A 24,275-nucleotide genomic window follows, 5' to 3' on the forward strand; every position below is an offset into this window, starting at 1 on the left:
GGCCAAAACTAGCCGAGGTACCTTGTCAAAACTTGCCGATTAAATTTGCCAAAACTAGCCAATGAATGTGGTATAGGATTGCTAATGAACCAATACTAGCCGATGTTTTATGCTGATATTTTTTGTCGACTACACCTTTGCCCCTAATATGATCGGGGTTTGGTACAATTGGTTGTACTAGCTTAAACTACCAACAGTATTTATGTTTGGGTACATTTAACTAGGGTTGGTTCGGTAAAAAGCCTGGTTCAAGTGGTTACGACTTACCACTTTGTGAAAAAAAAATTTTTTTTTTTTTCATGTTATGTTTTACTTCACGTCAAGTTTTTGACTTTTTTTTTTTTTTATAGTTAGATCAATTCTTTTGTCAGTTTTACTAATAGCCTTAAGATTTAAACAAAATCTCTACTATTCTATAAAGTATTTAAGTCTTTGGTTAAAACTTTGAAATCTTAAAAATAGTAATATTACAATCATATTCATACAAATTCTACATGTAAGTAAATACAATGAAAGTTTTTAAATGAAAACCAAATGTCTAAGCATAATATCACCATGAATTGTAATTATCTTACACCATCACCGACCATCATATAAAATTGACTGGATTGTGTTCCCCCATCAGTCTATCTTTACTCTTTTTTTTTTATGGGTAAAGAAGAAATGAGATAATAAGATAATATGCTTTGAAAATATACTCTTAGTTGTAAAAAAAATGAAATAATTAGACTTAAAAGCATTATGTAGTTGTTTTTATCATTTTACTTTATTTTTTAAAAGCATCTCTAATGGTAAGTTTAAAAGTTTTAATGTAGGTTAATAATTTTGTCATTTTGTAATGAGCTTCTGTTTAAAAGCATTATGTAGTGTTTTAATTATGTAGCTTCATATCTATTGTATGTTCAGTTATAAAAACTCTTGCGATTGGTTCTTTCTTGGTTATCAAATTATTTTAGTTACACAAGGTGAAATGTAGTTTGAATAGTTAGACATAAAAACTAATACTGGAATCGTAGTTTAACATTTACACACAAGTTAGAAACCAAGAATTGAATTTCAACACTTCATTTTGAAAGATCACTGATCTCCATTACCACCTCTAATCACCATTATCACTAATCACCCCATCATCTCCCTTTAATAAATAAAACTAAGTGTGAAGCCCGTATCGTATCCGGAAAAGGAAGTTGTCATGGCTAAAGAAGGAAATTATTTGATCATAGATGATGGTTGATTCATGACTGAGATTTGTTCCTTAATATACTACTAGCACAATACCCATGCAATGCAGCGACGATGATGGAGGTGTGATGGTGGTGCGGCGGCGGCGTTAAATTATATAAGTTATTGATGTAAAGGTGTTTGATGGATAAGGGGTAGTAGATATATTTTATAATGTAAGAGATTGATAGTATAATTTAATAGTAATTGTTGGTGATGATTTAATTCACTAAAGATAATTTGATCAATTCTTATGTCCTATTTTTTTTAACTTTCGATCTGAGACTATAATTTGTATATAATAGTATAGATAATATATTTTAATATTATGATGAATTGTTATGAACGTGCAACATGCCTTAGGCCTGATGATCCACTAGGGCCACTTAACACAGATTACAATAATATGTTTGATTGAATCAACTTCTTTTAATTCGCCATACATTTCCATAAATGTTATCACATACCTACCTAACTCCATACAATATCAAACAAAACAATTAAAAGGTTTTGTTAACTTGTAAGTTTCCTAAAATATCAATAGTAAGTACTTTTTCTATTATTATTTTTTTTATTTTTAAAAATTAGTAAGTATTTATTTAATCAATAAAATACACATCAAATTGAATCTTATACCTACATTATATAAAAAAGGTTTTACTAAACAAAGTCCTCATTAAAATGCATTAATTAGTTGTACATTTATCATAAAATTTAGGAACCGATATTTAATATGAAAATAAACTTTTTTACTTTTACACATTAAGTAAAACCCTAAAGTTTCTTTTAGCATCTTCCTGTAATGAATTAAAATTGTCAAACCAAACTACAACTTATCACGTGTTATATACTTCCCTAATATCTAAACAAAAATAATTGATTGATTTGCATAACAAATAAAATCTATATCATTAAAATCAATTAATTAATAAAAAAAAATATATGTGGACGTCTAATTCACCACAACCTCATTACAGATCTCTTTCTCTCTATTATTCACTTGTGTGTTATAAAATGAATTATTGATTGATTTATTTATATAATAATTTAATTACCAACATTTTGTTCCTGTTTGTATACGCTTTCTGATATGTAATTCGATCCAAGATTCAATTCAATCCAATCATATATTAATATGAATGTGGTTTCTGTATATAATGTCAGCAGTACAGCCACAACAACAGCAACTGCTGTACGGCAATTCAACGACATTATCGTACAGAAAACATGTCCAGATTATTTTGTTTTTGGTATCGAAACCTCATTAGGAAATGGGGTTCGCGCGTTTTTGTATTTTCTAGCACTTGCTTATTGCTTTCTTGGATTATCATCTATAACTGCCCGGTTTTTTCGGTCTATGGAACATGTTGTGCAACAAACTAGAATGGTGTTAGAGGTTGATCCTGTTAGTAATACGAAAATTGTGAAACATGTTAGGTTTTGGAATTATACGATTGCGGATATTACGTTGTTAGCTTTTGGTACTAGCTTTCCTCAGATATCTTTGGCTACTATTGATGCTATTCGGAATATTGGCAGTTTGTATGCTGGAGGTTTGTGTTACACGTTTTAGGATTTTGCTCGGTAAATCTGCGTATTTTATTTTATTTATAATAACGTATTGATACCGGTATACTAGATATACGTAATATTGAGGTTGTTTGAGATTGCTTGTCTGAACTGTTTATCTGCTTAATTTGCGCGTAAAATAAGAAGTTTGAATAAGCAGCTTGGAATTTGTGTATCCCCGACTGCTTATTCAAAAAGCATTAAGCAGATAAACAGTTTTACCAAGCAATCCAAGCTCTTTATAGCATATTGATATATGATAAACTGTTTATTTGATTATTTTGCTTGTGAAATACTCTAAGAAGATTTGAATAAACAGCTTGGATTTAGATATTCTAAACTGCTTATAAAAAGCAATAAGCAGATAAACTGTTTTAATAAGAAAATTAAGAAGTTTTGGATGCCCTGTGATGTCGTATGTTACTTTATTGAAGTTTGTGAAATGCCCTTAAATTGATAGGTTTAGGCCCTGGAACACTTGTTGGTTCAGCTGCATTTGATCTGTTTCCTATTCATGCGGTTTGTGTGGTGGTTCCAAAAGCTGGAGAACTGAAAAAGATTTCGGATTTGGGAGTTTGGATAGTGGAATTGTTTTGGTCATTTTGGGCATATATTTGGCTCTACATCATTTTGGAGGTGAGTTGAGATTATGTCTGTCAATATGCATTTCTTTTCGGGTTCATTTTAGGGTTAAAAAATTTGTTGAAATTTTTTATTTTTGCAGGTATGGAGTCCAAATGTGATTACTTTTTGGGAGGCTTTGCTGACAGTGCTGCAATTTGGGTTGTTGCTTTTACATGCTTATGCACAAGACAAGCGTTGGCCCTATATATCTCTTCCTCTGTATGATACCATTTTTTCTTCTACTTCTAGAAATCTAATTGTATTCATGCTTCTAGGAAAATAAAAAGCTACTAGCATTTATGTAGATTTCTTCTCTAAGATCCAACTCTATGTTTCAGGGAACGAAATGTAAGGCCAGAGGAATGGGTACCAGCAGAGGTCTCACCAAGCAAAAATGGAAACAATGTTTTATCTCCACATTACGATGATGATCGAGATAAAGAGATTGCAGACATATTTTCTATCCATGAAGGAAATGAGTCAAGTAAATGTTTTCTATTTTCGATCTTTGATCCCAAATTTGTTGTTTCTAATATGCAGTCAATATGCTTTTACTATGGGTTGATATCTGCATTTTCGAACTGTGTCCATCATCACAAACTGAGAATGTGATCATTAAACTTGTAATTTTTAGGTCCTACATATCAACACCTACCTTTAAGTGATCCAGAGTCATCTGGTAAGCATTTTGACGAAACGGACATTTATCCAGAACCTGATATTGTCTTCATTTGGAAGCAGCAATTTGTTGATGCGCTCATGGTACCAATACAGTGTCAACCATTTTCATTGTAAATAATAATAGATTGCACAAAGATCATACAGCCTATTTTGTATTGCTCTGTTTACTAGATGGAAAGAACAAAATTGAGAGTGTCAAGTAACGGTGTTTGGATGGGAAGGGTTTTCTGGCATGTTCTTGTGGCGCCATGGAGACTACTATTTGCGTTTGTGCCTCCATATCAGATCGCTCATGGTTGGATTGCTTTTATCTGTTCTTTGTGTTTCATCAGTGGAATAGCTTACATAGTTACAATGCTCACAGACCTAATCAGCTGTGTTACAGGTTTGTGATAATTAGCGTCCAAACTGAGATTCCAAATTTGCTTAGCTTATCGTGTAGTCATTTTTATCCTTCATTGTTGTAGGAATTAACGGTTATGTTATAGCATTCACTGCATTGGCAAGTGGAACCTCGTGGCCGGATTTAGTGGCTAGTAAGATTGCTGCTGAAAGACAAACAACTGCGGACTCTGCCATAGCAAACATTACTTGCAGGTAAGTATATCTCAAGTATGCTTTGAAAAAAGGGCCTATTAGACACCAAAAGAAACTGAAGTATAATGATGCAGTTTCTTCTTGTGTTCAGTAATAACACACAAAAAAAATTAAAGTTTTATTTTTCTTTTCAAAACTAATCATAACATTGTGATTTGTGTAGTAATTCCGTGAACATTTATGTGGGAATTGGAGTTCCGTGGCTGATTGACACAGCTTATAACTTGATAGCATATGGGGAACCTTTGCATATTGAGAATGCACGTGGGCTAAGTTTCTCATTGCTGGTTTTCTTCTCAACTTCTGTGGGTTGTATTTCAGTTTTGGTTCTTAGAAGAATTGTGTTTGGTGGTGAACTTGGAGGACCTAGGGTTTGGGCATGGATTACCTGCGCTTATTTCATGATGCTCTGGGTCATCTTCGTTGTGTTATCGTCTCTCAAAGTTTCTGGCATCATATGAATAGATCTTAGTCGACAAATCATGCCTTGCCGGCTTGCCCACAATTATTCTTCCTGGGACGCCTTCTATTCCCAGTTATTTGTTGTTGTTGTCATATACTCATATTCATTGTCCCATAAAATGTATTTTAGAAGCTATATCCTATTTTTGGCTACAAGAGATCCGAGACATAAATTCATTTGTAACATTTTCATACTAAGCTGAACTATTATACTTGTTTAATGTGATCTGTTACACCTTTATGCAAACACATCTAGAAATAGTGAACACAGTATATGATCAAATGCTCTTTTAGTAGGGTGGAGTTCAAATCTCATCAAAATAATGTTTACACGAATGCAACTACACATAATATATATGGTTCAGAGCTGAACTTATAAAGCACCTCGAATAACACTACATTCTAAAGAACCAAAAAACATGCTTCGATCGACCAGTTTGCCAGTAAATGTGTTCATGCTCTTGAAACTTTGATTCCTCATGCCATTGCACCTGTACAAGCTGTGACTGGGGCAGCATTATTTTGTTTTGCAGAACTGTATTTCTTGGTTATGAATCTGCAAATGTTAAAGAACAGTAAACTTTAGTATTATACAAAAATCATCTTTGATAACCTTAAGCAGAATCCATATTTGTTCATTCACTTGCCTGAAGAAATCCCTCCATAAGAGCTCATACATCAGCCAGTTCATCCCACCATCACCACCACCACCGCCGCCGCCATCTTTCTTGTTTGATGCAGCAGAAATCGTTCTACACAATTACTTCTATCATGAATTTACAAACCTCACGAAACAAAACTAAATAACACGGTAACATACTTTAAACCATATATACCTAGAGGCAGACTTTTTTAACTCGTCAAACATAGAACGTGGCGAAAGACACCCCATTGCAAGCCATGGTGAAATCTTACATGAAAAATTTGCACCATAAATACTGCTATCATTACTTCCATCTTTATTAGGCTGTGCTTTACATTCAGAAGCAAACTTTTTAAGCCTTTCTAACGCTTCGCTCTCACCTCCAACAAGCGATGTATTAGCATTTGCTTTAGCCTATACAACAATCACTATAACACGTTAACAAGTCATCAATATACTTACAAAACATATAAAGCGTGAGAAACGAACTGATTCACAACTTTTGCATTGAAACGTTAACTTGTGAATTAGTTCACTTCTCACATTTGTAACACATACTTTTCTTAATATTTTTTTTTTTTTTGGAACGGCATACTATCTTACTCCTACTTCTAATTTACACGAATGCCTGGAACCAAGACTTTCGAACCCCCCGATAATCCATCCCCACAAATGTGAAGAGTGGGACTCGAACCCAGATGGATTCCCCACGGTCATACACCTTACCAATGGACCATCAACCCCATTCACAGTACCAACCGAACAGCATTACATACATACATTCAAAACTCGTAAACTTATAAAATGCTAAGAAAGAAAAACCCGTATACCTGATTCATAGTAGCGGTAGGATTAAGACCCAAATCAACCAAAGACGGAATCTCACCAAGCTCAACATTACCACCAGCAGGCAACCCTCTCAACTGATCAAGCGCGTCAATCGTTTTCCTAATCTTCAGCCCTTGAACTTTCTCCCTAAACCCGCCATAATTCGTGGGCATTTCTTCCAATTTAAACGGCAAATCATCGATATGATACAATGTACTTCCCCAAAAATACTTAACTTCCACCCCCTCATCTTTCAACTTCATTTCAATCTTCTCCTCACCTTTAACTTCATCATGAGAAACTTCTCTATGTGCATACACAGTTTCAGCACCAACATCCTTAACCAACTCAGCTAAAACCGTCTCGGGTTTTCCTATCCGTACGACTAAACCCGACCCTCTAGCTTCTAAATTCTTCCTCAAATTCTCAACAGACTCGATCAAAAAACTAGCCCTGTACGGACCAGTCTTATCAAACCCGGAACTCGACTTCCCATAGTCTCGTGGGTCAAAAACGTAAACAGGCAACACAGACATTGACTCATTGTTGGCAGTAGCCAAACACTCGTTATCGAAAACACGTAAATCGTTACGAAACCAGACGACAGAGGCCCGTCGTGCGCCGAAAGCGGACGACGGGTCAGTGGGTCTGCGAGGGTTTAAGGATAAAGGGTTTTGAAAAGGGTTTGAAGAAAATGTGGGCTTTTTCTTGGTTTGGTTGAGGGAATTGGAAGATAGATACAGATTTTTGTATATAGATGAAATTTGATGTGGGATTTTGAGTTTGAGGAATTTGGGTTGGGTTTGAGGGGTTGGGGGAGGGGGAGAAACGAAATGGGTTGGAAGAAGAGATGATGATAAAGAAAGAGTGATGGAAGTGAAAGGAGTGATTGGGAGAATTTGGGTGGTTGTTATTTCTTCTGTTTGGGTTTTTTCGGAATCATGGGTGGTTTGTTGTTGTTCTAAATCTTTTGGTGATTCCATTGTTTGTTGTTGTTGTTGTGTTTGAGGGAAATGAAGAAGAAGAGGATAAAGTGTGTTTTAAGGTTATATGGTTGTTTGTGGTTTGGTGCTAGGCAGGGTGGACAGTGTCGAGGATAACGATGATAGATATAAAATCAAAAAATACAAATATATTTCAAAAAAAAAAAAAAATTTAAAAAAAATTGATAAAAAAACGTGTAGTGATTGCAGTTGTAAAAAAAAAAAAATTATACAAATATATTTACTCTACTATAAATGATAAAATAAAAATAAAAATGCTTGAAATTTAATATAATGCGTTATAGATTGACAAATTCAATCATTTAAATTATGAATGAAGCGTTTAATAAAATTTTGATATATTAAATCTATCTCTTAACATCACAGTTCACAAAAATCAATTGATTCATCTGCTGAATTAAATGAGTAGATATACTGTGTTTTTACCCATAGCTATATTTAATGAATGAATTGTAGATTAGTTGGATTATTAAAGGTGAAACCTTACCATATCATCAGCATATGATTACATGGACTACGTATAAAAAATGCATGTTACATGTTCGAGACTAGATAAAAGGGAGTAGAAAATATATACTCCATCGTCCCATTTTAATTGCACGTTGACTAACTTTGACCCATTTTAATTGCACGTTGACTAACTTTGACCGTAAATAACTTTGTTTGTGTCATGTAACACTTGGTATAAAATATATGAATGGATTGGGTTTTTAATGTATTTTTCGTCCATATAAGTTTCATCAACTAACATATAGTACAAACAAAGTTATTTACGGTCAAAGTTAGTCAACATGACAATTAAAATGAGACGGTAGTATCTTGTAATCCTAGCAAAAATTCTATGGTTTTTAATGTATTTTTCGTCCATATAAGTTTCATCAACTAACATATAGTACAAACAAAGTTATTTACGGTCAAAGTTAGTCAACATGACAATTAAAATGAGACGGTAGTATCTTGTAATCCTAGCAAAAATTCTATGCAATGTACGCTCAAGATAAGAAAACGATATATTAGACCAGAGGTTCCCACCTACTACTTTTTTTTTTAATTCAAATTAGTTACAGCCTACACGCCTCGCAAATCATACCAGTTAAATGGAAATGGGGCGACAATTGGTACCACAATTGTGATAAATTTATCAAAAAGTTAATTAAAATCTATGATACTATAACCTCCCATTGGCTAACATGTCAGGAGCACAATCTATCAACTTGGATCAGCCAAGATCTCATATAAACCTAAACTATCGAACAGTCTAGTACTTCACTAACCCGGCCTATGGGTCATTACTACCCTTAGCGTATCAAATAATCATCTAATTTCTGTATAAGAAAATGTAGCATTAACCATTTTTAATTACTTTAAATATCAATCTTTAGCAAAGTACAACGCAAATTCCAAAATATAAGTATACAACTCATCCTACAAAAATATAATGCCTTCATTTGAACAGCAAAAAGATTAAAACTCTCCCTTTTTTTCATGGGAATGTCAAAAATCCCAGAACCACAGCGATGCAACAATAGCCCCTGTGGAAAACTGAATGTGCTGCAAGTCGATAAAAGAAAACTGCTTCGATCAGGGACACCACCATAGGTCTGACCAACCAGACTCAAGTTTCTGCTCTTATCAAGACTTATTTTCGCTTCTTTAGCGTAATAGGCGCTATTTTCACGCCAGGTGTCTTTTTAACCTATATTAAAATAAATCACCCCAAGTTAACATAACATTTAAGCAGAATAATGTCTATTTTGTTTAACCCAATGTGTGTATACAAAAGGTTTTCGCATCAAATAAGCAAAAAGCAGAAAGATGGCATACCTCAGGGCGGTTAAGTTCCCCAATCGTTGTTACAGGGTTGAATTCGGGACCAAGAGGCATGCGAAGCGACCGCTCATGGTGCTCCTTATTCTTGAATGGATATGGTAACACCTTCGTCTGCAATTTTTCAGCCTGCAAAAAAGCCGTCGCTATAAAATACCAACAATATAACAAAACAATATTATCAGATAAGGGACTTTCTGAAGAAATGGACGAACACAAAACTTCTGTTTATTGCAACTACAATGTTCAATTTTGCATGCTAACTCCAGATTCCAATATTTTATTTTATTTTTGGAACGGCAATAAAATTGTATTAATAATATGAGCAAAACAACAGCAAGATACTAGTGTTCGAATGTACAAGATCTAAAAATACAACACTATAAACAGTCTAGACCCATCTTGGAACTTTAACTGCTAAGAATGCAAAAGGGTTGAAATAACTTATGTCAATTAATCCAAGACATAAGAAAAAACCCCACCAACTCCAGATTCCAATATGAAAAATGAAAAATAAAATTAATGTCCAGTTAAGATGTGCATCCAGTATTTTATTCGTTTTTTTAATATATTAGGGTTTCAAGAGTACCAACCTTTTTATCTACTTTTTCTGAGATAATAACATGCTTGAGATGTGCATCAGGTCTTTTCTTAAGGTCCTCGTCCCTCTTCTTTTTGGCTCTTATATGTTCTGCCAGCATCCAAGAAGGCGGTCCTCTCTTTTTCTGTATACGAGTCCATTGCCCCCACCCAGGAAGCATAACAGGCTTTTCGGGTTCTGGATTTTCTTCGTTCATAACCTCTTGTTTTGCCATCTCAAAATCTTTCTCCACATTATCTCCCGCAAACGCACGTCTAATGAGATCATCTTGTGATGGCAATTCATAATCTGTCCCAGATGTTATAATTCCATCAATCATACGAGTTTCACTATCTGTATCGCTATCATCATCTCCATGCTTCACATAAACCCAAAAAATTAAGAAACTTTTACCCAAATAAATGATGAACACGAAGCAAAAGTCAAACCTAAAGATACAAGATCACAAGATATGCTACCACTATGTCTTCTGCATCTTTACTGGAGGTCAGTTCTGCAACTTGTGATTTTTCCGTTTTTGTTTTTTTCTCACTTTTTTCCAGATTAGAATCTTTCTTATCCCTCTTCTACAAATCAAAACATTGTTCAGCACGAAAGAGACGTGAAAACATAAGAATGACACAATATTAACAATTATTGGAATTTCGAAAGAGATGAATAAAAAAACTAAATAGCCAGATGACTATTGTACCTTTTTTAAGTTGGTCGGGCACAAAGAAACTTCATACTCGATCTTAGGCCCTGAATCTTTGGCAATGTCATCAAAGCTCTATATAAAAATCGTCAAATGGAAATATATTAGTGATCGCTGATTTCTATTTCCTAAACAGATAAAAGATAAACTTTATCACCTTAAACAAAGGATCGTTACCAATCTCTGACTCTTCCCGAAGAATATTAGTGTCAATAGTCACATCTTTTTGTGTATAATTCATCCTGCAATGTTTATCATTAACATCTTCGATGGTTTGATCTTCGATAGCGTCACCATCATCTTCACTGTCCGTATTGTCAAAGTAATTATCCGTGTTCCTAACCTTCTTCTTAGGCTTTGAAACCTGTTTTTTCGGACCACCAAATACCTTTCTACCTCCTAAAGAACCTGTGTTATCTTTAAAATCATCGTGACCTTCAAATTGCTTTATAGATGAATCGAAGTCATCTAGAGCAAGCCTAGCTTCTTCATCAGCTGCCTCTTTCTGTTTCTTCTGCCCACGAACCTACCAGATGCATCAAGCAACAATAGCTTAGTTAAAAAGATATACTTTACATATATGCAAGATTTGATAGTTGAAATAGCAAAAGTTCACCATGAATGGTAAAGACAGGAGTCCTGATTTCGGAATATCCTCGTCTTCACCCAAAAGTTCAAGCGTTCTCTTTTTTCCTTTCTCAAACAACTTTAGTTTCGATGCATCGTCCTCGTTGCCTGAGATTTCTTCATCAGCATCCTCCCAGCTGTCATCACTACTATCGTCATCATCATCATCATGCATGGAATTTCTTTTTCGGATTAAAAGAGCATGTCGCTGAAGCTGTTCTGATATAGCAGCACGTGTTCCATCATCTTGAACATCAAAACCACGTTTCTTGATGCGCTTAGCCCATTTAGAAGTGTTCTTGTGCTTTAAAGTCAAACGTTCCTGTCATACATGAAAGCTAAAGATTAAGGTCATCAGTTTATCTGCTGCTATATTGACCACAAAGGTGATAAAAAGGGCACCTGCGCTCTCTTAAACTCCTCCTTCTCGGCAAGTTCTTTTGCAGCTTCGGGGTCCATTTCCATCTCAGTGTTTGCCAATTTTGATTTATCTTTCTTCAACAAACGACGATAAGTTTTGGACTTTATATGTTTAACCCTTTTCAACTTAAGTTCATGACGAAATAAAAGACTACGCATTTTAGCAAGACGATCCTGGCGTTCTTTCACATCTTCTACGGATATCTGTTAAACACACACAGTAAAAACATGTATTGTGTATGAGGAGTCTTCTGCTGCACTTAGTATAAAGAGAGTGGAGATATAAAGTGCCAACTGCATAGATATGCAACCAACTTCGCGGAAAACTATGTTCAAGGTAAAAGGCAACATCGTATTTTTCCCACTAAATAAAAAATACTACTAACTTTCATTTTTTCTATTATTTTGGGTAGCTTTTAAACTTGATCCAGTCACCAAGGTAACTAGTAAACCTGACATAGATGTGGAAATGCATTTACAATAACACGCACTTGATCAAATAAGCATGAAAATTTAAAGCCAGACATTTTTCACATAAGATTGACAGCCTTAAATACATAAAAGCTTAACGTTTGTTACCTCAATAGGAACTTTACAAAAGTCTACTAACTTAGTTGAACTATTACTCAACAAAATAAAGAGCTTTGGATAGGGATAGGCAAATTAACCAGAATAAAGTGTTGAAAAAGTCAATGACCTCTTTATGCGATCAACACTCTGAAAAATCAAAGGTCATATAAGAGGACCATACCTTGTTAAGTTCTAAAAGTCTTGCACCATCTCCCTGATGAGCATCTGAAAGTTCTTTAGCATTTATAAACGAATCCATTTTCTTCTCAAGTTCAGTCCTGGGTGTAAAATCAGACACTATTGTCCCTATAGTGGAATGAGCTACGCCTCTATCTTCATCAAAGTAAATAGTAGGAGCTTCTCTATTTTTCTTCACTAAAAGTTCAAATTCAGTAAGTTTTTTCTTTGTATGAATATAAGTGGTTCTTCTATCAATTTTCTGTTGTTGTGATTTTGAAAGAGGAGCAGATATGGCCACTGACTTTTTTTTCATCCGTTCCATGTCTTTTCTAGTTTTACTATATCCAGGTTTCCCATGAAGAGGATTCAAAAGATCATCAACACTAATGCGACCATCACCATCTAATACATCACGACTTGGATTAAATTCAGACTCTGCGTACGCCTCATATATTACAGTATCGTTTTTCTTTTTCTTGCCTGTAAATTTAAGCAGTGTATGATTAGCAACAGAATTTAATTTAGAGGTTATTTGATTGATCTTTACAAACGGATCTTACCGGCAAAAGCTTCGCCAGGAAGTCCAGTGATGCCTTGTAGCATTCTTGAATGCTTCTCATCATCACCATCATCATCATCACTATCTCCAGTTTGCGAACCTTCTTCTTCATCATCATCAGATGCTACATCTTCATCCTATTGACAAAGAAAACAACTATACAATGAAAATCTGTCTTACTCAAAACAACTTGAGGGTGATAATCACTTAAAAAAACCAATCGATACATTGAACTTAATGACAGCATTACTACACTAGCTTGCTCATATCGCTATCTTAAATCATCAGATTAAGCTTTTTAATTGTCATCAGACATTTACTTAACATCAGATAAGCCATAAGCCCAAAAGTTACAGATGTCATATTTATCAATAAAAAGGTAGAACTTTTTCGAATTTGTTGCCACTTATAATTGTGAACTTATCATAGACAATCATAAGCGCGAATAATGATAATTCGTCTGTAAATAAAGCATAAACCAAACAGCATTGTAAACTACAAGAATTATGTCATTCGTTCATGCTTAACTATTTTTTATTCAACATTTATAAGTGCTAAAACTTAAAAGTGCCAAAAACTAAAATGATTTACAATTTACCAGAGTAAAACAACCCTTTACCAAAAAAAAACATGATTTTCATATTTCTTCTAACTTAGGTCACATTCAACTTTACAAATGACATATTTGTTGTAGTGGATACTATGTTATCCTTCTTTATTGAAACACCTTCACTTTCCATTCAAACGACAAACCTTGAATGCGATTATGTTCCAATGTAACCCCATTCATAAAGTTACTTGTAACTTAAGGGTGTCTAAACTATCTTAATCTCTACGCTTATCGAAAAATCAAAAAGGCCATAATTTCATTATTACCGGCTAATCAAACTAACCTTATACCTTATTTAAATACTACCTATCATGGAGCTATTTATATTAGCTTATTTTTTTAGTTAATCGGGGTACGAGTAAGCGATATGTAAACGGTCTAACCCATTTCAACACAATGTGTGATAAGATTACATAATATCATGTAATTAAGTAACTATCTATACTATATTATAAAGCAAAAAGTCCTTTGTCTAAATTTTAAGTTTCAACATTTACATTCCCAAAATGCCCCCTATCAATTATATATTTACCAAAAATAACTATAATACTCTTTCTCTCTACTAAAATCTCAACCACTCAATTTTTTCTCTCAACTCCATAAATCATTTATTACTCCAATTCAATCAAAATCATTTATCTCAAATAAATTATAAAAATTATATGGATGTTTTTAAAATTTCATGCTCTTTCATTCGATATACTTTTGACGAATTTTTAAATCCCAAGACAGAACCCGTACGGTTAAGGCATTTGATTATCACCCCACCATCTCACCGCTGCAACGCGCGGGTACTTATTTTCGTTTATACTAAATTACATAACTTTTTTACACCAAACACAAATTTAAACAATATATCAAGATAAAAAAAAATTATTAAAAAGAAAAAAACCTGAAAATCTTTAGGGAGTTGATACTCAAAATTATCAACAGGGTCATATCTTCTATTTTTTTGCAATTCTTCATCTGGGATTTCTTCTTCATATTCATATAAATCTTTTATATTTTCTTCATCTGATGAAACTATTTCATCATCTTCATCACTTCTGTATTTATTGTTATTATTATTTCTGGATTCTATTTCTTTTTTTAACAAATTGGGCAAGTTTGGTCCTTTTTTCCATTTTTTTCCTCCTTTATTATTCTTTCCCCCACCTTTACTGTTATGTTTCTTTTCCGCCATTTTCTTTGAGGTTTCCGGCAACGGTGATACGAGGTTTTTGTTGTGGCGGCGGCCGGAAAGATGGGTTTAAGGAGATGTGTTTGTTTTACACTCTTTTCTTTCAGGTTTATTCGAAGGTAATAAAAGAGTATTTTTTATAAAACAAAAGATTTTTATTCATAAAGAGAAGATTTAAATTGCAAAAAGAAGTCCTTGCAGTTTTGTTTTATTCAAACTTGCCTTAAAACTTTTTTTTTTCTTTATATTAAAAGGACAAATTTGCATTTTAGTTTATCTTGATCGTTACTACGAGTATTATACAAAAATCCTCCCAACTCTTCATTTTTAAAATAACTGCTTGAAGCTAAGTGTTAGGCCGTTGGTCTAATAGCGGAACTTCGAATAAACCAAGCGAAGTTCCTTATAGAACGAACGAAGCTATACGGAGGGAAGCAATAAGCCCTAATTTACCAAAATTTTAGTTACGATTTGATTAAAGTACCCTAATGAAGCCTTTTTCAAAAAAAGTTAAATAAAAACTAGTCATTCTACTATTAATGAACTTATTTACGGTGGTATATATCTTCATAAGACTTAGAGTGTTGGCAACCCACTTTTCACTCTTTTTTTGTCACTCATTTTCAATCAATCTCCTTATGTCACCTCATTCACTTTTCATTTTATTTTATTGATGGAATCCCACCACACACTGGTGACTCACACCACATTATACGGTATACGAGTAATATATTAATTATAAAAGACAAAAAGCAAAAAAACAAAAAAGAAAAGAAAGAAGAGGTAACCACACATCTCCTGATTTGAGTGGTTCTACCACTCAAACTCACCAGTCACCACTCAAAATTTTATTAACGGCGGCATTTCACAAAATGGTGGTACCAACCACTCACTCATCACTTTATACGTTGTCAAACCTCTTAACGAATTACAATATATAGTTGTAAAGGTATTTGGTTGATTTATTAGCTTTTAACTAAATGAGATTTTATTTTATTTTTTTATTAGGCTTTAGAATTATAATATGATAATTCAATTGCAGTTCAAATTCTCGATTTATAAGTCTTACGTACAATATTGGGTTGGTTAGGAAAGATTCGGCGATAGTCATCGGACACCTCCCAATTAGATTACATACATCACAAGAATCGCCTCCTTGGTTAATTTGATTAAACTCAACAATAATATGTTTCTTAGACAACTAAAGCACACAAACTACACATTAGTGTTGGTACATGAAGATTTTAGACTCTATATTGACAAAGTCTTGGATTATTTACATTTCCCAAATGCAACTTAACACAAAATAGTGATTATAAGTTAGACGATACACCACATATTCGCATATATCGTCTTCTTTTGGGTACTCTTTAGTCTCTATAGAATATAATGAACAATGATCTCACGCAATGGACCAACCGTCTATAACAACATTTATCTGAAAACTTTCAACACGTGCAAACAGAAGACTTGTATTGACAACGCCTGTTGTCAAATGAAGTCGAAAGCTTCCTGAAATATAAGGGCAACAACACTTGTAACCTTTTTGTAAGTGGCATTCGTCATGATATGACAAATATAACCAACATATATGAGGCTAAACATAATGGTTGTTAACATAATTTACACAAAAACTAATTAATACTCGATTACTCGTAACTTTGTATCCCACAATAATTTAGCCGTCGTTCATGCTGTTCACAATCACGGGTATTCTCAAAAATGAGGGCTTTTCATGGTGAAGGTAACCCCTCAACAACCAGAACAGCAAAAACTAAACTAGAAAAGAAGGTACAAAGCTATAAACTCTGTATTCTGATCATGGTTAGTACTTGAAACTGAAATTAACATGTACAACATAGCGCATCCTGATCTGATCAACATTGTAGGCAATATACTCGTTGTATAGTAAACTAGCCTGCAAAAGCATTAAAGTTGGAAACATCCATTATCTCTCGTAAGTCTATTTATTATTATTAGGCAAATAATCACAAGAACATGATAAGAAGTTCACCTTTTTATTCAGTTGCTTTTTGGGCTGTCCTAATGGAACAACAACGCCATCTTCAAGAGTCTCACTCTGTGACATATCTGGGGCAGTAGCCCCAACTCCTTTGGTGCTGCAAAACCAATTTTTATTAAAATGCAACACGTGAAAAAGCAGCAAAAAGAATAAGCCTTGGTAATTTTTTGCCACGTAGTTACTACAAAGGGCAAGATGGTTTGGGAAGAGCAATGGGTCAAAACGGGCTCAGGTTGAAACATGTAATTTCTAGACTTCTAGTACAGGTTAATTCAACCGGGTTCACCCGCAGACACCAATCAGTAGATTTTTCAGAAATTAAATTATGAACTTATGATCATTACAAAGACATCTTGAAATAAACCTAAATCCATAAATAGAACAATTTAAAAGGTTGTATGCAATAAATTTGATAACTTTTAACCTGTTTGTGATCAAAGATAGCACATATTGGCCCGTTCATAAGTAAATGGGTCAAATTGCCAGCTCTATTTACCATCATACAACCATTGTAGATTCCAAATCAATAGACTCGATAAAATCATCACTTTTAAATTTTTTTGACCTTTTCGGCTTCTGTCTCAGGTTTAAAAGCAGAGAAAATATTAATGTCATAAACCTTGGCCACTGGAACAGTATACAAAAAGAAAGAAAAAACATTGCTTTTATGCTCATGTTCTTTGTGTTTCCCTGACTCTTATATTTTCATCTACACTGGTAATTCTAGGTATATAGTACTCGTAGTACCTTAGCTTCCCTGGTGGCAACTTGTCGGCATTATAGTCAGCAGTTAGTAACTCAGCCATGTCACCAAGCGCAACCTAATTAAGAAGGAAAAATAATGTTTTTGTAATAATATCCATATCATGTTATGGGTACTACCTTTTTGGAACATGAAGTTCCTATTAAAAAAATATAACACATGAACAACCTCACACAAAAGCAGAACACCAGCAGAGGCTTGTCGAGATGCACAACAATAGTTCGCACTTTTTGAGAACATGTCAGCAAAATAAACACCTTTCCCAAACATATAACCTGTAACAGGTGCTTCTGGAGGAGCAATCCGCAAACCTAGTGTTGATTTTTCAAAATAACTTTTAGTAGTCATTCGATTTAAAATAGTCACTAATCAAATCAATATTTGGTAAGTGAAAGTATCAACCTTGTGACAAGATCCCAGTCCAATTTGAAAGCCGAGAACCATGCCATAAAAGCATCCTATTTTTCATACTAGAGAACTGTATATAACGCAAATACATGATATTTTAGAGCCATGATGCTCAACTAATATCTTCGTTCTTAAATTTTGGATTAAATATACAAAAATAGAATTACAACCTTGGTGAAACGATCACCTTCTCCATGCCTTGAGGTTCTGAAAATCTGAACGATGTCAACACTATAATCCAAATGTGTTTTTGCATGAGTATTCTTCATGTACTTTGTAACCTACCCATGGTAAAAGAAAACTTATATACAGGTCACCAACAATAGAGAACAGTAAACTTTTGTAGCATTATAGTTCCCTAGTAGGTAGAGCTAACAGGAAGAAAATAAACCTATACCATGTGAAATTCTTTGGAATCAACTTCTACTGGTGTCAGTTCACAACGGAGGCTTTCATATCGTGAAAGCAATGGGTCTTCCTGTTACATTATAGAGAGTAATTTTAACTGAATTAATAAATAAACACAGACATAAAATTTATGGAACCTGGTTTAATGGATATAATCCTTTTATTGTAAGCCTTAAAGAAGTGGGTCAAAAGTTACCTGTGTCCCACCATTGTCCCCAAGCAACTTTGTCGCAACCTCAATTTCACCAAGAGCCTCAACCTTTAATTATTCAACGCATAACAGTCATCACAGATATCAACTAAACTAGAGCTATGAAGATCAGCCATTTGCAAAAACAAAAGATATTTACCATTTCCAGCTTTCGCTTTAACTTTTGAGGGGTATCAATGACAAACTCGCCTGTGGCGGGATACATAGGAGTGTTAACACATGACTTGGTGGAATCAGGGATAGACGAAAAAATTAAAGGTAGAGACTTACGCATCTTTTTGAAACCAAAATCATGGGGAATAACAGTGTAAAATTCTCTGCAACCAGGGAAGTCCATCATTATTAGGACATACCCTAGTCAAAGTGTCAAACTTGCATTGAAGTTACAATTTATAGATAAGCATGATTATGAAAAAAAAAAAAAACCCTAAATTACCTGAAGGAAGATTAAAAAGTCAAAGAACAGGTACATACCCACTTAATTGCTCAAGCTTTTTACTATCATGTTGACCGATCACATCAGCAACTCTCTTTAAAACCTCATAGCCCTATTTTTCCAAGAGGAAAACCAAATTATCATCAGGATACTTAAGAAAGGCAACCAAAAAAAAAATTCATTGTAAAAATTATCACAACATGAGAAATGTTAAAATTGAAGGATGATATTTGTGAAAATGCTAAAGTGATAAAAACTCAAAAGTGGAATGAATATAACATGTGAAGCAATTTAGAGAACTAAGTGATGATATTTAGACCCCAAGAATCAGATAACTAACCTTTAAAATCGTAGCTTTGCTAAGTTTTCCAAGTGGTAACTTTTCAGCATTGTAACCTATATGATACAATGTCCGTCACTGATTCCAAAAAAAAGGTTCAAGAAAAAAAACATACAACCAGTCATATGGAGCTGCAAAATTTACCCAGCCATGAACAAACAACAGGATTTTTACAAAAGTGAATGAGACATCCAATATACACTAAGAAAAGTTCTTACATAACAACAAACCTGAAACGATAGGCAAATGAGCAGGGTCATGTCATATTGGGCTGTCTCAAAAGTCAAAACACTATTAGTCTACACTATTTTTTGAAAAAAAATCATGTGATGTAGGAGATTAATCTGACCCATTTCCCTTTCAGCTAATTTTCAGGTTTCATTCGTTTCACCCATTTAACCCGCTAGAGATGAAACATATCTTAAATTGAGTAATTGACCCAATCATAAGTAAACATGACCAAACTGCCACCTCTAAAAACAGAAAGCTAAATAGCCAATAAAAGTTTTAATGACCAGAAGCTAAGGAATGAGACTAAAACCTATTTCCATCATTTGCTGTTTCATCATACTGACATTGCAAATGAGAGAAATGAACTTTGCAACACGAGCCTCCAGTTTTGTTTCTCGAGGCTGAATTTCAAGTTTACTGCTGGGCATTTCCTGAACCTGTTGCAATATTTCATGTCTTTATTAAGAGTGGCCACTAAAAGAAGATGAAAAGAAATGAAATAAAAGTATCATTCTAAAGTAAGAAAGCAAGTAAAAGTAACTTACAACAGTTTCTTTCCCTGCTTCGTTGTAGTCCATTTCCAACCAAGTATATAACTTAGGTTGCGAAACAAACTGTTTACGATCCGACCAATGGTTCTTGGTCTTGGCATAGAACTTTTGTTCAAACTCATCTATCGCAGACTGTAGGCTAGTGTAGGGACCATGCAACTTATCTTGACCCTTAATTCCAACCCTACCCCATCTATTGTAAACCATATATGTTGAAACATCATCAGATTCTGCAAGTAGTCGAGTCAGTAACAGATTCAAATAAAAGACTAAATTTATTGTTGTTTCGTTGAGGAATTAGGAAGTAACCTAGTGCTTGTATGATATAAAACTTGTTATTGTTCTCCCCAACATTCGTCTGGTTCAATGTGGCATCATATATATCATGACCCTGCATTTTAACAAAACATAAATAACATTGTGTCCGGTGAAGAACTTGCTTTCTCGCACCAAGATAATTGATTACCTGTTGCAGTACATGGTACTGAGACTTGATATGATCCGGTATATATTGATCCAATACGGCCGAACCTTTCTTTGTAGCTGTAACTATCTTCTCCTTCTTCTCATTTGTATTATCTTCATTTTTAATCTCTAAAGAAACCATTAGATTAGTTAGACTTTCCAAAATCTCATCATATTAAAAATTTGAAATCTGTTCTATGTAATATGTATCAACTTTCAGTTACATCCAACCTCCTTCACTTGAGAAATTGTTTTAGAAACACATTTATGAAGATCATACAAATGTGGTTCCGACCAAATTTCATAATGAATATAGTATTTATGCACACGGTTTGATATATTGGGATTGCTTACAACTTACAAGCAGAAGCACATAATCAGTTCATTTTACCACGAATAATCAGTTTGTAATAAGATAATATTTCAAACTAATTTTCTTCATCCAGGCACGCAAATGGTATGCTTGACAGAACTAGTTGGAGCTTGTAATAAGAGTTTTTGTTTGTTTATAATGTGTTTAGATAAGTATTGGGAGCTTGAGCATATAAATGCGAAACATATAGCAACTAAAAACCATAAATAGAGCTTATAAAAATCATACGCTTAGGCTTCAATAAGCTCGACACCATATATATTCAAAAGAACTTGTCTTCTTTTAAGGGGGGTAAACGAAATTGCATTTGCAAAACAAAAGTAAAACAGACCCACTGTTTTTTATCTAAGAAACCGCATATAAACACAACTTTATGATATTTTGCCAAATGCTAATTTCTAACTATTTACGTTCTGCAAATGCAATAATCAGAATTCAGACGATTTCCCCCAAAACCCAATAAATTGTTCAATTAAACAATCGAAAACACCCCCTAACTCATCACATTAACACCAATCAAAAAATGAGAAAAACTACCTTCAACAATATCCTTAGCGTTCGTTTCAGGCTCATTACACAACCTTCCTAGCAATTCTTTCTTTGACCCACCACTCGAAACCCCACAAACAACCGCTTCTTCTCGCAATTGCTTAACACTAAGCTTCTTCAACTCATCAACAGCCCTAACTTTCACAGACCCACTTTCAAAATCCCCATCTTGAGACTCTTCCCTCTTTCTTTTTCCTAACTTATCATCATTATTACACTCTTTTCTAATAGCAGAATCCAATCTTTTCACCTAAAAACCAAAAAAATGTGAATTTAGTGAAAAAGTTTCAAACCTTTTATAAAATAAAATGTAATAAAACGAAGCAGAACTTGTAAGAGAAATACCAAGTTCAAAAGTCTCAGCTTTTTTTAAGTTTTATTAAATAAAAAACCTTTTTTGAAAATATAACAATTTTTCGCTGTATAATGGTGAGTTAACTATAGTCCTAAGGGCAAAATCCAAAAAGAAAAGAAGCAGGATTAGAAGGAAAACTATCTTACCAAAAAGGGTTTGGTACCGGTGGTGCTAAGGCCTCTTTTTGAGAGTTGGTCTCTAAGTTCCTCGACTTTTAGTTTATTTGAAGATGATGATGATGCCATTTTTTGATAATAATAATAATGGTGGGAGGGAAATGGGGGTTTGAGAAAATGAGGGTTTTAAAATGGGGGGTTTTGTCTTGAAAAAGCTTACAGTGGAAGATAAGTGTCAAGTTTTGTGCTCGGCACGATTTGCCCGCCACTATATACATTTTAATCAAATTTTATTATATACTATTCGACGGTGACAGTCGGTATACAAGACTACAAGAGTAATCTAAGTTTCAATCTTCTCTATGATACTCGTATAAAAGAGTACAAGGTTGTTGGCATCGGACGGATTATAGGTGCGTAGTGGGCGTGACACCACGACGGAACACCGTTGCCAACGTCTCACCATACTTGGTGGTGAAGGAATGCGTGGTCAAACCACACATGCTATAATCCATGGGAGACGAAATCGAGGCTAGGCAACGGTTAAATAATGAGCCGTTTCATTTTGTTTCTTTTCTTCTTTTTTTTTTTTATATCTTTTCTTACCTTCTCTATGTACTACACATGATACATATCAAATTTGAGTTAAATGCAAGAACGGTCCCTGTGGTTCGCCTTTTGCAACGGCAGTCTTTCTCTTAATTTTTTTGCAACGGTGGTCCCTGAAGACATGTTCGACTTGCAACGGTAGTCCCTCTCTAACGAAGCCGTTAATTAGTGTCGTTAAGTTTTCTATGTGAGTAGCACGTGAGGGGTATTAATGTCCTTTCACCTAAACAAACATAGGGTGTTCAAAGGTATCCTATATCCGACCCTGTAATATGAAAATCCGGTCTTATTTTATCTGAAAAGCCGGATATTCGAACTTCGGATATCCTAAATTTCGGATCCGGATAATTATTTTTGAAAATCTCGTGCATTCGAAAATATTCCAAAAAATCCGAAAAATTTGGATATTGAAATTCACTATGCGAAAGTTCGAATATTCAAAAATCGGATAGCTGAAACTTGGATATTCCCCAAAAATTTCGGATATTCAAAATCTCGGACAAAGGATTTCAATATCCAAACATATTCAAAATTTTGGATATTCGAAGTTTTCGGATATCCGAAGTATCCGAATTTTAGAAATTTTTTTTTAATATATTAGATATTTTTGTATTGAGACTAAGTTTCAGATATTTTCGTAAAGTTTAGAATATTTTCGAATATTGAAAATAATCTTTTTCGATATTTTTTTCGACATTTTTGGATATTTTCGTATTTACGGAAAAAAGTATTGATATTTTTAAACGTTTTCAAAAGTCACTATCCGAATTTAAGTCTGAAATATAGGATATTCGACTTTTTAAAGAAAATCAGATCAAATTTTCGGATAATAGGTTCGTATATGGATAGTTTTGAACATCCATAGGTTTGTGTAGGTAGAAAGACATTAATACGTCTCACGTGCTACTCACATGGGAAACTTAACAACATTAATTAATGGATCCGTTAGAGATGGACTGCTGTTGCAACTGAAACATGTCTTCAGGGACCACTGTTGCTAAAAATTCAAGAGAGAGACTGCATTTGCAAAAACGGACAAACCACAGGGACCATTATTGCATTTAACTCATCAAATTTTACACAAACACATCTCATATTTTACACACTTTACCTTAAAATTATACACAAAAAATCTCATATTTTACACACTTTTCCTTCATGGCTACCAACACTACAATGAACCTTTGGGATTGTAAAATGGCGATGCAAAATCACATGAATAACGACGCCAGCCGAAGATCTGAAGTAAATAACGTCATTCAGAGCGTATATGACAACAAGGCGGCTTACCAAGCCGAAATCTACCGATTTGAAGCTCCCACTCGGGTTCGTAGTGCCGCCGAAAATAAGTATCTTGTATATCTTTGAGGGAAGATCGACTGGTTGGATCAAGTTATTTTCCAGCATACTGCCGCCCCTTCGACGTTGACAGCCACGCTAGACCACGACGTATTCTGGCAAGAAAGTGTCGGTGGTGGTCGGTATGTAGATTACCATACTGACTTGAGGGAGGAGTACGTATCTCCTCCACCCGGCAACC

At 34.2% G+C, this 24,275-nt stretch overlaps 4 protein-coding genes across 4 annotated transcripts; 1 reads left to right on the forward strand and 3 right to left on the reverse strand.

Moving 5' to 3' along the window:
• Positions 1 to 2,218: 2,218 nt before the first annotated feature.
• LOC122582763 (magnesium/proton exchanger) lies at positions 2,219 to 5,375 on the forward strand. The gene is made up of 8 exons (XM_043755194.1): positions 2,219 to 2,774; positions 3,251 to 3,426; positions 3,515 to 3,633; positions 3,753 to 3,898; positions 4,049 to 4,176; positions 4,267 to 4,480; positions 4,563 to 4,692; positions 4,856 to 5,375. The coding sequence occupies exons 1-8, from the start codon at positions 2,357 to 2,359 to the stop codon at positions 5,151 to 5,153; spliced, it is 1,629 nt and encodes a 542-aa protein (XP_043611129.1). The 5' UTR covers positions 2,219 to 2,356; the 3' UTR covers positions 5,154 to 5,375.
• Positions 5,376 to 5,429: 54 nt separating this feature from the next.
• LOC122582764 (blue-light photoreceptor PHR2) lies at positions 5,430 to 7,710 on the reverse strand. Its single transcript, XM_043755195.1, has 4 exons — positions 6,628 to 7,710; positions 5,991 to 6,211; positions 5,802 to 5,906; positions 5,430 to 5,710 (listed from the first exon to the last, which is right to left on the reverse strand). The coding sequence occupies exons 1-4, from the start codon at positions 7,606 to 7,608 to the stop codon at positions 5,632 to 5,634; spliced, it is 1,386 nt and encodes a 461-aa protein (XP_043611130.1). The 5' UTR covers positions 7,609 to 7,710; the 3' UTR covers positions 5,430 to 5,631.
• A 1,259-nt stretch (positions 7,711 to 8,969) lies between these two features.
• Positions 8,970 to 15,010, reverse strand: LOC122582355 (U3 small nucleolar RNA-associated protein 14). The gene is made up of 11 exons (XM_043754733.1): positions 14,610 to 15,010; positions 13,109 to 13,244; positions 12,550 to 13,028; positions 11,781 to 12,002; positions 11,368 to 11,700; positions 10,909 to 11,277; positions 10,749 to 10,826; positions 10,516 to 10,623; positions 10,050 to 10,415; positions 9,454 to 9,585; positions 8,970 to 9,325 (listed from the first exon to the last, which is right to left on the reverse strand). Exons 1-11 carry the CDS (start codon positions 14,898 to 14,900, stop codon positions 9,269 to 9,271), a joined length of 2,571 nt encoding a protein of 856 aa, XP_043610668.1. The 5' UTR covers positions 14,901 to 15,010; the 3' UTR covers positions 8,970 to 9,268.
• Positions 15,011 to 16,467: 1,457 nt separating this feature from the next.
• On the reverse strand, positions 16,468 to 22,353 carry LOC122582564 (poly [ADP-ribose] polymerase 2). Its single transcript, XM_043754971.1, has 18 exons — positions 22,157 to 22,353; positions 21,644 to 21,905; positions 20,735 to 20,862; positions 20,578 to 20,659; positions 20,263 to 20,498; positions 20,028 to 20,154; positions 19,487 to 19,542; positions 19,185 to 19,258; positions 18,981 to 19,027; positions 18,850 to 18,899; positions 18,696 to 18,758; positions 18,489 to 18,569; positions 18,262 to 18,372; positions 18,086 to 18,161; positions 17,852 to 17,994; positions 17,668 to 17,741; positions 16,912 to 17,017; positions 16,468 to 16,815 (listed from the first exon to the last, which is right to left on the reverse strand). Exons 1-18 carry the CDS (start codon positions 22,253 to 22,255, stop codon positions 16,723 to 16,725), a joined length of 1,908 nt encoding a protein of 635 aa, XP_043610906.1. The 5' UTR covers positions 22,256 to 22,353; the 3' UTR covers positions 16,468 to 16,722.
• Positions 22,354 to 24,275: the final 1,922 nt, after the last annotated feature.

Source organism: Erigeron canadensis, chromosome 9 (assembly GCF_010389155.1).
Source record: "Erigeron canadensis isolate Cc75 chromosome 9, C_canadensis_v1, whole genome shotgun sequence".
NCBI lineage: Eukaryota > Viridiplantae > Streptophyta > Magnoliopsida > Asterales > Asteraceae > Erigeron > Erigeron canadensis.

Bases quoted from the DNA above. Each gene is read 5' to 3' on its own strand.
- LOC122582564 (XM_043754971.1), bottom strand. From the start codon at position 22,255: ATGGCATCATCATCATCTTCAAATAAACTAAAAGTCGAGGAACTTAGA. The intron at 19,543-20,027 runs GTTTTAGTCTCA...TGTATCATATAG, and splicing joins ACAGCAAATGATGGAAATAG to GTTACAATGCTGAAAAGTTA. The intron at 17,742-17,851 runs GTTGTTCATGTG...CTTCTTAATTAG, and splicing joins GTGTTCTGCTTTTGTGTGAG to GTTGCGCTTGGTGACATGGC.
- LOC122582763 (XM_043755194.1), top strand. From the start codon at position 2,357: ATGAATGTGGTTTCTGTATATAATGTCAGCAGTACAGCCACAACAACA. The intron at 2,775-3,250 runs GTTTGTGTTACA...TTAAATTGATAG, and splicing joins TGGCAGTTTGTATGCTGGAG to GTTTAGGCCCTGGAACACTT. The intron at 3,899-4,048 runs GTAAATGTTTTC...TGTAATTTTTAG, and splicing joins CCATGAAGGAAATGAGTCAA to GTCCTACATATCAACACCTA.
- LOC122582764 (XM_043755195.1), bottom strand. From the start codon at position 7,608: ATGGAATCACCAAAAGATTTAGAACAACAACAAACCACCCATGATTCC. The intron at 6,212-6,627 runs GTATACGGGTTT...ATTGTTGTATAG, and splicing joins CTACCGCTACTATGAATCAG to GCTAAAGCAAATGCTAATAC. The intron at 5,907-5,990 runs GTATATATGGTT...GTAATTGTGTAG, and splicing joins TTAAAAAAGTCTGCCTCTAG to AACGATTTCTGCTGCATCAA.
- LOC122582355 (XM_043754733.1), bottom strand. From the start codon at position 14,900: ATGGCGGAAAAGAAACATAACAGTAAAGGTGGGGGAAAGAATAATAAA. The intron at 10,827-10,908 runs GTGATAAAGTTT...ATTTTTATATAG, and splicing joins GTAACGATCCTTTGTTTAAG to AGCTTTGATGACATTGCCAA. The intron at 9,326-9,453 runs GTATGCCATCTT...ATTTTAATATAG, and splicing joins GGGAACTTAACCGCCCTGAG to GTTAAAAAGACACCTGGCGT.